General features: G+C 40.5%; 1 protein-coding gene across 1 annotated transcript; it reads right to left on the bottom strand.

Moving 5' to 3' along the window:
- Nucleotides 1-10027: 10027 nt before the first annotated feature.
- LOC108895209 (histone H2A.Z) lies at nucleotides 10028-12123 on the bottom strand. Its single transcript, XM_018693865.2, has 5 exons — nucleotides 11978-12123; nucleotides 11593-11670; nucleotides 11320-11433; nucleotides 11086-11215; nucleotides 10028-10751 (listed from the first exon to the last, which is right to left on the bottom strand). Exons 1-5 carry the CDS (start codon nucleotides 11978-11980, stop codon nucleotides 10690-10692), a joined length of 387 nt encoding a protein of 128 aa, XP_018549381.1. The 5' UTR covers nucleotides 11981-12123; the 3' UTR covers nucleotides 10028-10689.
- Between the last annotated feature and the right edge of the window lie 350 nt (nucleotides 12124-12473).

Here is a 12473-nt window from a genome sequence, read left to right as displayed (position 1 = left end):
ACGCTGCAAAAATGATCAAAGTTTGCACTGGAGCCACTGTGTACTGTGAATGTGTGAAAATGCTACATTAAAAACCTACATCTCACCATGTGGCTCTGGTATATCTGCTCCACATTTTTATGCTGCTGACATACACCAGACTTTTTCTGTGACATTTCGGAATTCATCCACACAGAACACATGATTACAGGTAAGATTTGATAAGTGCTTCACTTACAGTTCCTCCTCAGTTAAGTGAACATGAAGATAAACTGAAAAATAAAATTCCAATAACAGCCCAAAATGGCAGTGGTTTTGATCTTACAACCTCACTGTGACAAGAAGACTCCAGGAAACTGCACACACTCACTGCACCCAGCTGTGAGAAAAAAAGTCATCATTCCTTTAATCCTGCACAACTTTTTTTTTTTTTTTTAAAGATGATTTTGTCCCAGGAAATTCCATCTGACCAGTTTGATTTATGGCAATTTTCCTATCACAACTTCCTTCTCTTTAATTCTGAGCTGGACTGAAATGTCTGGAGGGAAGCTGTCCTCTCTCTGTAGTCTGTTTGTAGTATCCTCTAATCACAACCTGCTGTGTGAGGAATATTTACCTTCGGTAACATTCTCAAATCAATCTGAATTTTAAAAATCTCAATGCTGGCAAAAATACAAAATTTATGACTGTTATAGTGTATATTGATATATAGGATTCAACATGATGTGTTTGTGTCCTAGGTTACAATTTGGTGCCTTCTTATTAAAGCTGCACTACTTAAACTACTTTTTTAAAACTAAAAGTAAAAGAGGCTAAATTACTTTGTAAAGCTGAAAGGAACTGCACAATCAGCGGGACTGTCACTACAACATATCACACCTTTCATATATACATTTGATTGATTATTAATATATAAGTTGCCGTGGTGGTGGCACAGTGGTTAGCACTGTTGTCTCTCTTGCAAGAACGTTTTAGGTTCGAATTTCTCTCTGGATACTCCAGCTTCCTCCCACAGTCCAAACACATGCAGGTTAACTGGTGACTCTAAACTGACCGTAGGTGTGAATGTGAGTGTGAATGGTTGTCTGTTTCTATATGTCAGCCGTGTGATAAACTGGCGATCTGTCCACAGGGTGTACCCTGCCTCTCACCTTATGTCAGCTGGGATAGGCTCCAGCCCGTGACCCTCAGAGGATAAGTGTTATAGCTAATGGGATGGATATTGATTACTGCAGCTTTAAAGTGAGACCGTGTAATTACTGAAAAAAGAAATAACTCTATCTTCCCATTGCAAATTAAAAGTAGAATTCATAAGTAATAAAACAAACCCTTGCTCAGTTTAATACAGTCAGGGGTTTTCTTGCTACAGTCTCAACCAGTCTGGTATGACCAGTAGCTTATGGTGGCTAACCTTAGCTAACCTTAGCTACATTTTCATAACTGATACTACTGAGCTAATTTTTCTTTATAAATCTTCTCTATTTGTTGCTTGTAGTTCATGCAAGCATTTTCTTTTTTTTTTTTTCTAAATGCTAATTGTCCATGTTAAAGCACCAGAACAATTGGAGATATTGAAATGTAATTTTCTCCCAATGCTTTTGTTGGCAGACAACAAAGCAATACATTACTGCCACCATCTGGTAAGGATTTGGTTAGATACACACTCTGTCTTCAGTTCAAAGCTTTGTTCTCCTTTCTCTGTGATCACTTCACAAAATTCTTCACTCACTTTGTCAGGATTGCTGTTAGCATACTGGAAATGTTCATACCACTTGGACTAACTGGAGAATCAAGCTGTATCTCTATCTGAATGCAGCCATACTGTGATAATTTCTTCATGTGGCATCTCCAGCAGACAGTGCACCTACCAGCAGCTTCAATAAAGCAGGAGAGTTGCGTTTGTCAGTGATTTCGTTGCCGTTCCAAATGGAGACACGAAAAGAGAAAGTGGCTGCTTAGACTCCTGGATTAATTTAAGCTATTTTCCTCTGAGAGAATGGAGCTGAGGGAGAAGGGGGGGGCATACAGAGGAAGAATGGAGCTTGAGGAGGGGGGGGGCAGGCGAGGGAATGGTTCAGAGTCCAGGCCAGCCAGCAGGACATCCTGTTTGAGCTTCCAAATACCATTTCCTCCAATAAAAAGGGGGAGACCTTCGAAATAATCTCCCACAGAAGAGACACAGAGACATTGATTGTCACCCTGGCACGAGGCCAAGGCTGAGGAGAAAGACTCCCCTCCCACCGAGCCTCTGGACGGCAGTCAAAAAGCACCTCGAGGAAGTCATTAAAGCTCAAGGTTGATGAAAAGTCTCTCCTTCCTCCCTCATCTCACCTCCCTGCGCTGTCTGAAGGCACGCTGCTCAAAGAAGAACGCTTTCTACAGTTTTGAGTTATTTGCTGAGAAGCAGGTGTAGCTGTCAGGGCCACATGATGGAGATCTTAATAAATTAGAATCTGAAAAATGGCCTTTTACTGTAACCCAGCTCATAAATTGTCTTGATACCTTGCTGCCAAATATCAGCTAATATCAGCATCTTAGAGTCTTTCTTACAAAGTCAAACTCTCATAAGACCTTCATAGTGGGTTGCCATGGCAAACACCATGAAAATTTCAACAACCCCATACCTGAGCAACACCTGAGCAACCACTTTACCCATCTTGCTACAACACGTTGTATGACTCTAGCTACTACTATGATTATACAGAAAACCGGATGCATTCCAGTCTTCTTTTACTGGGTGGTTACCTTAGCAACCACCTTGAAATCTTTAGCAAACCCCTTGTAAACCTCAGCAGTCATTCCAAACAACCATCCAAGGACCCACTTACTGAAGCTATCGCAACGGGTCAGCAAGTGCTTGTGACATCAATAAAAATAAGTTTAACTGGACAAGAAGCGAAAGCAAAAAGTCAGTCTATAAACTGTGATGGATGTTTACAACTGACTGTCTGATTGTATCGATTGCTCATGTGTTTGTCTGGTTTTAGCATGTTTGTCATCACATTCAAAAATCTCAGCTCAGCTTCTCTACAGGAATTAGCCTGGTCCTGTCTTATGTTCTTGCTAAATATCAAAGCCTGTATCTATATTTTAAATACTTTGTTCCCTCTCCTTTCCTTTTTATTCTTTGTAAGCTGCTTTGTTGGAAAGTACAGTTTAGTTTGTCAGTTACAATAAATTAGCATGAATCCACCAGTATCCAACATTTCAGCTGCAGTATTTATACTATCGAATCGCCCCTACTGAGTGACGGTATCCTGGTTTATAATCTCTGCTGCTTTTTCTCTCATTGCTTCATCCCTAAAATCAGACATACAGTAAACTGCAGATTTCTCACTCAGCTGCAGTGATTTATTTCTGACCTTCTCTAGATGATGAATATCTGTTTCCATTTTCTTTTCACTGTAATTCATCATAAACACTTCTTGTTCACTTGGTGAGAAAAAAAAAGGAACATCTGCTTTATGTCCAATAACAGTTTAATTCAAGTATGTTTGGTGAGTGGAGCTGAATAATACATTGAATACTTACTTTTGTCGACACACACAAATAAGGTATGAAAGTACAGAACTTGGAGGGTCCGGCTCATGTAAATCAGTTCCTTTGAAGTGTTTATTCATATTTGCCTTCACAGCTCATTGCTGTCTCTTCCAGTGGGGAAGCTGACAGCAAAATGAAGACCACCAAAGCATGCGCTGCCTCTGTTTGCAAAGGGATTTCAGCCCCCTGACCACTCAGCCATTGTCATCAAATTTGCACAGAGCTGCAATAATTCAAAGACACTTATCATATGCTTTTGGCTTGCTTGTGTCCCCCGTTTCCCCCTGTGGCCAATCGTGTTGACCTTCCTGTCAGCTCCCCCTGTGGAATTCTGGGTGGTGAGCAAGTGCACCCCACCCCATCCACCCCGCACTCACAGAATGCATACAAATTAGCCTTTCCAAAATCAGATCAAGTTATGTAAAGAACAAAAGCAAGCAGACTTCAAAGGGGATGGATGAGGAGGGATGCTGCAAGCAGAGGCTTCAGTCAGCTCTCTCAACCTGCCCACTCCTCAGACGCTGTGGTGGATTTGATTATTGTTTTTAACTCCTCTCCTCCTCCTCCTCCTCCTCCTCCCTGTGGCTCCCCAAGACCCCCTGCACCACCAAAATGGGTCCAGCCTTTTGGAGCGAATCCCAATCCCAAACCTGGTCTTTGATTTCGGGGGGCTTGGCACTGCTCCTTCTCCCCCCTGCTTTGTTCCTCTTGATGGATCTAGGCAGGCCGGCGAACCGTGACCCCTGCCAGCCCACCCCGTCTGTGTGAACACACACACACACACATGCACAGAGTGAGCGAGAGAGACAATGCCAAGCCGCCACAGAACGCAACAGGAAAGGAGGGGAAAATGGAGGAAAAAAAATGTCGACAAATGTGCTGAAAGTGTCTGTGAATCAAGTCATCCCTGACAGAGATTACAGGCGCGGTGAGTGTTGTTGCTGCTTTCATTGTGTCTGTTCTGATAAGTTAGCCATGTGTGATGGGCGAGGAGGAGAGTCTGGACCGCTGCCTATTCAGCAGCTCTGAACCACCTGCCACCAGATGGACCTGAGTGTGAACTTGAACAAGGAAGAGGGGGAAAAAAAAAAACACTTCAATTCCCAGCCCTCCCAGCGGCTGCCTCATTTTCTCTCTAACTGTGTTATCAAACCCAGCATTATATCTGCTTTGTAGTGCGGTCGGTGCTGAGTTGACGAGCTTTTACAGTTGCTGGGTGCAGAATATTTCATGCTGGGAACTTTTTGTGTACTGATGCCAAAAACAAAGCAGCTGCTCAACAGGAAATCACTGAGATATCTGGCTATCACTTTCAATCTCTGGCATGTGTTTGGTGCTTCATATAATACTCTCACAGTGATGCATAGTTCACTTCTACATCCATAAAACACTGTAAAACATAGCTCACTGATGTTAATTCCAATTTATTACAACTTACACCTTATTTCTGTAATTTTGGCCATTATTTGGCTCAGTTATAATAACATTGTAGGGGTTGTAGAGGTCTATAAACATGGTGACATTGCCTGAACAAAGGCGAGAAATACAAGCAGTCACACAATCAGACAGACAGCCTTCTTGGATACCATGGCCTGGATGACTGAGAATCTCAACAGATAGTCCATGCCTCCATTTTCTCTTCCAAATAGTTTTACCTAACCTGTTTGTTTGCAGCCACCTCTCTCATTGTTGTATTGTTCCAGATCTCAGCAATTAACTTAGTAAATACAAAGTTGGTATTACTATTATTATTAAGATAAAGAGATATGTTATAATAATAAAAATAGAACAGGTTAGTACATAGGAATAAAGAGTAAGAGTCTGCAGCCATGCTAGCGGACAGCTCTGTGAGGCTGAGCTAAATGCTAAAGTCAGCATGCTAACATCCTCACAATGACCGTGTTTGACATGTATAACCTCTGTCATATGTGGTATCTTAGTTTAGTCAGTGTAGCATGCTAACATTAATTAGCACAAAACACAAAGTGCAGCTGAGGATGATGGGAATGTCTGTATTTCTGCAGGTATTTGGTAGCAAGTATTCGACAAAGTAAAATTCTGACCTAATGATGGCACTGGATGAAATGTTGCAGCTATTCAGCCGTATGGGAATATGAGTGTGTGTACTAAATTGCATGGCAATCTATCCAACAGCTTTTATTTGTCAGAACCATGTGTCCACTTAAGAGTGGCATTAGGGGTTAAGTCAGAGAATGATCAAAGACAGCAGGATTCACCCTCTGGCAAAATGTCTGTTTATTTAATCTGTTTAATAGAGACCTTTCAGTCAGGACCAAAGCAATGGACTGGCTGACACTGTCATCCCTAGAGCCATGCTGCAAAATATGTCCTCATAACAAGAAAAATATCTTGTTACAGCACAAAAAGGACCATGTTTAAACAAGACACTCTTCTCATTATGAATGTAAATGACTGTAAGCATTAGTACAGTATGTATTTTATTGTATTAGTACACATGTACAATGTGTCCATACACAACTCAGATCCACCAAAAGAAAAGTCATTTCAGAGACAGTGGAGGTGAGCAGCGGTCTTCTTCACACACAGTAAATTCTTCATCTAACTTGTGATGACATGCTGTTATGAGCTCTGTAAAACCCAATAAATACTAAATCCATCCAATGAGGCCAGATGTGCTAATGGCTTCCAGAGAGCACCGGAGACACTGTCCAGCCTGAAGGTAGGTAGGTGAGCACCGCTGCTACACTTCCTGCACTTTAATTAGAACCAAATGAAAAGGAGCCCCCCCTCAGTTTACTCTTAATTGACTTAATGGTTGAGTGGTGCCCTGCCTGGCTGGAGCTGGAGGGAAGGCCTCATTAGCACTCCGCTTTTCACCAGGCCTACAAAACAAATCATCAATAGCCGAGCAGACAAATGTGCTTGTTAAAAACTCTAAAGGTTAATTATGGATCAGCCAACCACATTTTGAAGTTCATTACACCCGTTTTGACTTTTGGAGAGGCTTTTGATCCACGTTAATCCTGATCCAGACGCTTGATACTTAGTCCACATTAGTCTGGATGAAAAAATCTGGTGCAAGTTTGTAGCTTCACCAAGGTGCATGAATCTAAAAGCAAAATATGGAGAACTTTTAACAAAACTTTGTGAAGATAGAATGTTTTGTTTGTTATAGTTTCTGTGAGGCTGTAGCTAAATGCTAATGTCAGCCTGCTAACATACTGACTTTAGCATCACAATGACAGTGCTAACATGCTGATTTTTACCAGGTATAATGTTTACCATGTTTATTTTAGTTCAGTGTGTTAGCATGCTAACATTTGCTAAGTAGTGCTAACCACAATTTACAGCTGATTGATTGGACGGTGGCATTACCAAAGCTTTGACATTTCTTTTTGTGAAGAGATTAAGGTGTATTTTTCAAATGACTGACTATTCAGCATTCAGTATTGTTAGACCTGGTGCATGATAGGATAGTCTCCAGCCCCATGAGTGAACCATTGTGAGCTCTAGTGCTCTCACATGTGGATCAGTTTACTAATTATTCCTCTCATTATTTCCTCATAAATGAAGTAGATTGAGGAGAGCACCCAGGTAGTGTTTGGACTCATTTGTCCAGTTATGGAGTACAGCCTCTCCTGCATGTTTGATTAGTTTGGACAAGCCAGCAAGACCAGCTCCGGTGCTGCATGCAAGCCAAGTCTGTGTCACACTGAAAAGTTTTCTTCATTATTTTTAAATGTCACATCTCATTTCACTCACACAAAGGGTGAAAAGAAAACCATTTTTACTCCTTTTATTTAATTATCAAGGAATTTGTGATTTTCTTTCCTTTCTTCTTGATAAAAGATTTTTAAGGTTTAATTCTCCAAGTTCATAACCCTACAGTGTCTGTTCCAAATGTAAGTGAAAAAAACAGGCAGAGTGTTGAAAGAATAGTTCAACGTTTAAGGAAACATGCATGTGTACCGTTTTTCTGGAAGTTAGATGAGAAAACTGACATTAATCTCATGTCTGTGTTTTAAGGTCAGGATGTGATTAGCCTAGCTTAGCATAGGTCTGGAAGCAGGGACATACTGTTAGCCTAGCTCTGTCAAAAATACAGCTATAAACAGCCCATAAGTTCACTCATTAAGATAATGTATCTTATTTGTTTAATCTGTACTCAATCAGAAATGTAAAACAACTATTTAAGTATTACAGGGTGGCTGTGGCTCAGGTAGAGCGGTTGCCCATCAACCAGAGGGTTGGCGGTTTGATCCCTGGCTCTTCCAGTCCGCATGCTGAAGTATCCTTGGTGCGTGTGTGCATTGGTGTGTGAATGTGTGTGTGAATGGGTGAATGTGACATGTAGTGTAAAAGCGCTTTGAGTGGTCGATATGAGTAGAAAAACGCTATATAAGTAGAGTCCATTTACCAATTACAAGCTTTTGTAGTGGCTGCCAGGTGACAAAATAGCATCAACTACCACATAACATTCTGCTGTCTACTTTTCTTAGTGAGAAACATGGACGCAGGAGCTCACCTATGTATGCCCCTGCTGGATCCACTAAAAGTAGTTTAACCAAGATGTTAAGAAGAAATTTAGCATATTAATGTCATTATCAAAAATATATGGGTAATGAAATTACCTGCAAATTTAAAAAGTAAGAACAAAAATCAGCAAAAACTGTTGTTGCTTAAAGGTTCCCCATGGTGATTTAGATCTCTGGTAGTGTTTCTGTGAGTGGGCCCCTGTTTTGTTTAGCTCATGCATACAGGATGCATGTGTGCCATGATAAGCAACCCTACCAATCATGGCACACTATTGGACTGATCCACAGGTGGCAGTAATATGCCAACAAAGGCAGAGAACAAAAAGACTACAAGCTAGTGAGCGTGGATGTATTTAAAATCATCTCTGCAAATACTTGAGGAAGGGAATGTCTTCAACATGTTTGCTGGACCTCAAGGACACACATAGAGTGTTTTGGTGTTAAAACTTCACTGGGTGTCTGTGATGCAGCTTTATAATGCTTTACAGAGTGACTATATATTTAAAAATAATGTGTATAGGTTATGCTAATCCTCACCAAGTTCATTACTAAAATCCTAAAGCGTAGTTAGGTCCCACATGAACACGTTTTAAACAAGCTTATGGTTTAGCCAGGTTAGCTGCCACTTCAGCAATAAAATCAAAGTGCACTCATGAGTGAGGCTACAGAATAGACATGATGAAAATATCCATGGCACTGCTTGCAGCTAGGAAATGTATGACCACACGCAGGAGACCAACTATACTAACAGCTCTTTTACAGTGTTGACTGAGCTCTTAAATGTGACGCTTGTTTATTGTAATATCAAAGGGAAAAGCCAGGGCTGTGTTTTAAAGGTCATCCTTGACCTTGGAAGCAGCAGTTCACAAAACAGGTCAAGGTCCATTTAGCAAATGTTCTGGAGCTGCAAATGGTGACGTTTCCAGGATCTTTTCCCCTTTTGCTGTGTCTCATCCATGTTGGCTTGAAAGTTGAGTTTCAATGTTCATTCTTCAGATCATTTTAAAACCTCAAACGTTGTAGAAGATGGAAGCATTCAGACTATATTTAAAAAAGGGAAAAACATTCAATATAAATCTACTTTCTTTTTGTTGCTTGCTGTTTTGTGTGTGAGAGAGATAATGTTGTAACAAATGATGGGTATGCACTGGTTATGTATTAATGTTATAACATATGTGATGTACTACTATATGTCAAATAAAGAAAAGAAAAAAGAAAAGAAAGTAGGGCTTTAACAAGGGAGTATCTTCTCTCCTATTGACTTATGAATATATGGCTTATCATTGCTTGGGATGTGATACATGTAGTTTGGATGTTGGCATAGTGGCCTCTTACTGCTGACCACATCATAATTTCTCTCACATCACATTTCTCTCATAAATTCTGATGCCACTCAATCTCAAGGGAGAACGTCCCAATGATGAGTTGCTTGATAAAAACAGACTCTTACTTCCTGTTATGTTGACTCCATATATCAGAGTAAGTGAAGCCACAGTTGGTACTTCATATAGCAGGAGGCTTGTTGTAGTGTTACAGCATCATCTAGTGGTGACTAATGTTATGGTTAAGAGAGGAAGCTGAATTTATTTAGTTTAAGGCTGCACTCAGAAACCTGTCTAGATTCATGGATACCTGTGATTCATGTTGCTTTTAATGTAATTTGGTCCAGGAGAACTTCCTTTGAACATGTTCAAAATATTAATCATATTTTAAAAGGCACTGTCAAATGAAACTTTCTTGTAAAAATGTCCGAGAAAGTTTCCTAGAGAAAACTGGACAACCCCCATGAGTTTAATGTTTAAAGCTACTGTAAATACCAATAATGTATTGATTTGCATTAATACATTCATCAAATCATTCTTTCATTTCCTTTTTCTAAACACTGGCAATTTAAAAGGAACTTACCTTCAGACCAACAGTTGATACTAATCTACTCTACAGCCAAACTGCCTTCATGCAGTAGAGCAAATAAGCCATCCATACACAGTATGTAAAATGTTCTGACTGTGCCAGTCCAGTCTTTATTCAGAATCCAAAAATGACAAGGTTTTCCCAGTTCATGTCAGCCCAACAGTAAACTGATGTTCAACATGCTCTGCAATTCATGCAACAGCACAAGACTGAAACTGATGGTTTGCACGCTTAAGATGGTTTTATATACTCCATGACGCTTTCCATGTGCAAGCTGTGGTAGCAGTGGTTGACCTTCACTTTTTAACCAAGATGGATTCTTTGAATCTGGAGAGATTAAAAACACTAAAGCCAAACACATGTTCACCTTCCACACTGGGGTAGCCAACTGAATACCTACAGAGTAGAAAGTGATGACATGACAACAGAAGCTCATGAACAAGCAAGAACTGAAAGAGCAAACTGCAAATGCCCAATAAGAGATTTATTAAAACACCACTTTAAACATGGGAATGCCACAAAAGGAAGTTTCGACACAAAAACTGCAACACCAGGAAAAAAAAAAAAAAAAAAGCCAAAACACAAAAATGAGCTTCTCTGAAGCCACTTTTAAAAAATACCCCAGGTGAGTAAATGCAAGCTCAACCATACAAATAACTCCTAAAGGTGTTCTAATCTAAGACATTTAACCACTTGATGCAGACTTCGTCCTGAGATGGCACGACTTTTGGAGCACTTCAGGTTATACGGTCTTCTGCTGGCCCTTCTTTCCAATCAGAGACTTGTGGATGTGAGGGATCACACCTGGGAAACAGGACAATGGATGAGTCATTAACATTGTTGCAGTCAAGCAGACAGAACGCTCCTACACATTTTTAAGAGCTTTAAGTTAATTGTTGACATCCAATTTTGAGACAACTTACTCATTGTTAAGTACAACACATGCATTATTGTGAAATTACTGTTTTTAATCTATGTTCAGCTCTACTCCAATATTTTGAATAGCCTATGAAGCATAAAATATGCACCTTTGAGGTATAAACATTGAAAACTGGATATAGGTTATTAATTATATAATGCAAAGCCAAGTAAAAATGTCCACTTGTAAATGAATCAATGTGCACAACTGTTTCCTTACCTCCACCAGCAATAGTGGCCTTGATGAGTGAATCCAGCTCTTCATCTCCTCTAATGGCCAGCTGCAAGTGGCGTGGGGTTATACGTTTCACCTTAAGATCCTTTGATGCATTTCCTGCCAACTCCAGGACCTGAAGAGAAACCAAAACTTTAGATAATCACACGGGCAAAACGGCAGCTCTCGAGTAGTTTCAGATGATTATTGGCGATAATGTTAAACCGGGTTTAACGTCACCTCAGCAGTGAGGTATTCAAGAATAGCCGCGCTGTACACCGCTGCAGTGGCTCCCACTCTCCCGTGGCTGGTGGTTCTAGACTTGAGGTGTCTGTGGATACGACCCACTGGGAACTGCGGCGATAAGAAAGAAAGCGGGCATCAGAGCAGAGAAACAAAGGGTTTACTGGCCTGTCGGTGAGCGACGGCAGCCAGCTGAGTAACCTCTGCGACGTCTGGCTGTTAGCCTGCGTTAGCACCGCCGAGGCAATGAATGAATGTCAGTGGACAAACCTGCAGTCCTGCTCTCTGCGAGCGCGAAATAGCCTTCGTCTTGGTCTTCCCCGAGTCTTTACCTGCTTTACCGCCAGCCTGTAAAACACCAATACGGTTCGTGAACTTAAGGGCGTCAAATCGATTATTACCATAGAATAAAATGGACTAAGGTGACCAATTTTATCGCGCCTTTTAGCATTCCATAACCATTCTATTGCTTGCTCAATGCAGCCCCTAACGATACGTTAGCTAGCAAGCTAAGCTAGTACAACAGCTAACGTTAGCGGCTAATAGCTAGCTATTCAATGCAACACACTAGCGGCTATTAACTATTTGCTGCTAACAAACCACTATCATGTCCATACCGTCCTGATATGTTACTAAGACGATATGCAATACATACCATATTTAAAACGCACAAATAATTCTCCCCGCTGCAGCACAAGATGAAATAGCTTGATACCGACTGCTAGTTTAAACTACAACACCCGCCTACAATTGTCCTTTATATATAGTCAATCTCTATCCGGGTAACCGAACGGAGAGCACTAGCCAATCATATTTCGTTATGTGTTTTCTGTCGTGGCGTTCAGCCAATGAACAAGAAAAGAGCTCTCTATGCGGGAAAAGTGGAAAATTCCCGTTTAAAGTGATGATGGGTAATGTAGTTCTGACATTCAGATACCCATGATATCTATCCTATTGTCTTTTTTTCCACAGCCTAATAAAAGAACAAGTTAGTATTAATTCTGAAAACAGTTTTATGTCGCAGGTTCACCGTTTTATTTATTTTAGAGACAAAACAAAACACTTAGTATTTGAGGTTGTTTTGTCAGTAAGCGAGCAAGTTATATTTAAAACTACCCTGCTTTTATTTTTCATTAAAAAAAGTGTCTTTG

This window comes from Lates calcarifer, linkage group LG14 (genome assembly GCF_001640805.2).
Source record: "Lates calcarifer isolate ASB-BC8 linkage group LG14, TLL_Latcal_v3, whole genome shotgun sequence".
In the NCBI taxonomy this organism is placed as follows: Eukaryota; Metazoa; Chordata; class Actinopteri; family Centropomidae; genus Lates; species Lates calcarifer.
The sequence above is the reverse complement of the archived record's forward strand: the minus strand, read 5'-3'. Positions and strand labels throughout refer to the sequence as shown.

Coding starts and splice junctions, on each gene's coding strand:
- LOC108895209 (XM_018693865.2), bottom strand. Junction 11,434..11,592: donor CGCAGAGAGCAGGACTGCAG/GTTTGTCCACTG, acceptor TTATCGCCGCAG/TTCCCAGTGGGTCGTATCCA. Junction 11,216..11,319: donor TTGAATACCTCACTGCTGAG/GTGACGTTAAAC, acceptor GTTTCTCTTCAG/GTCCTGGAGTTGGCAGGAAA.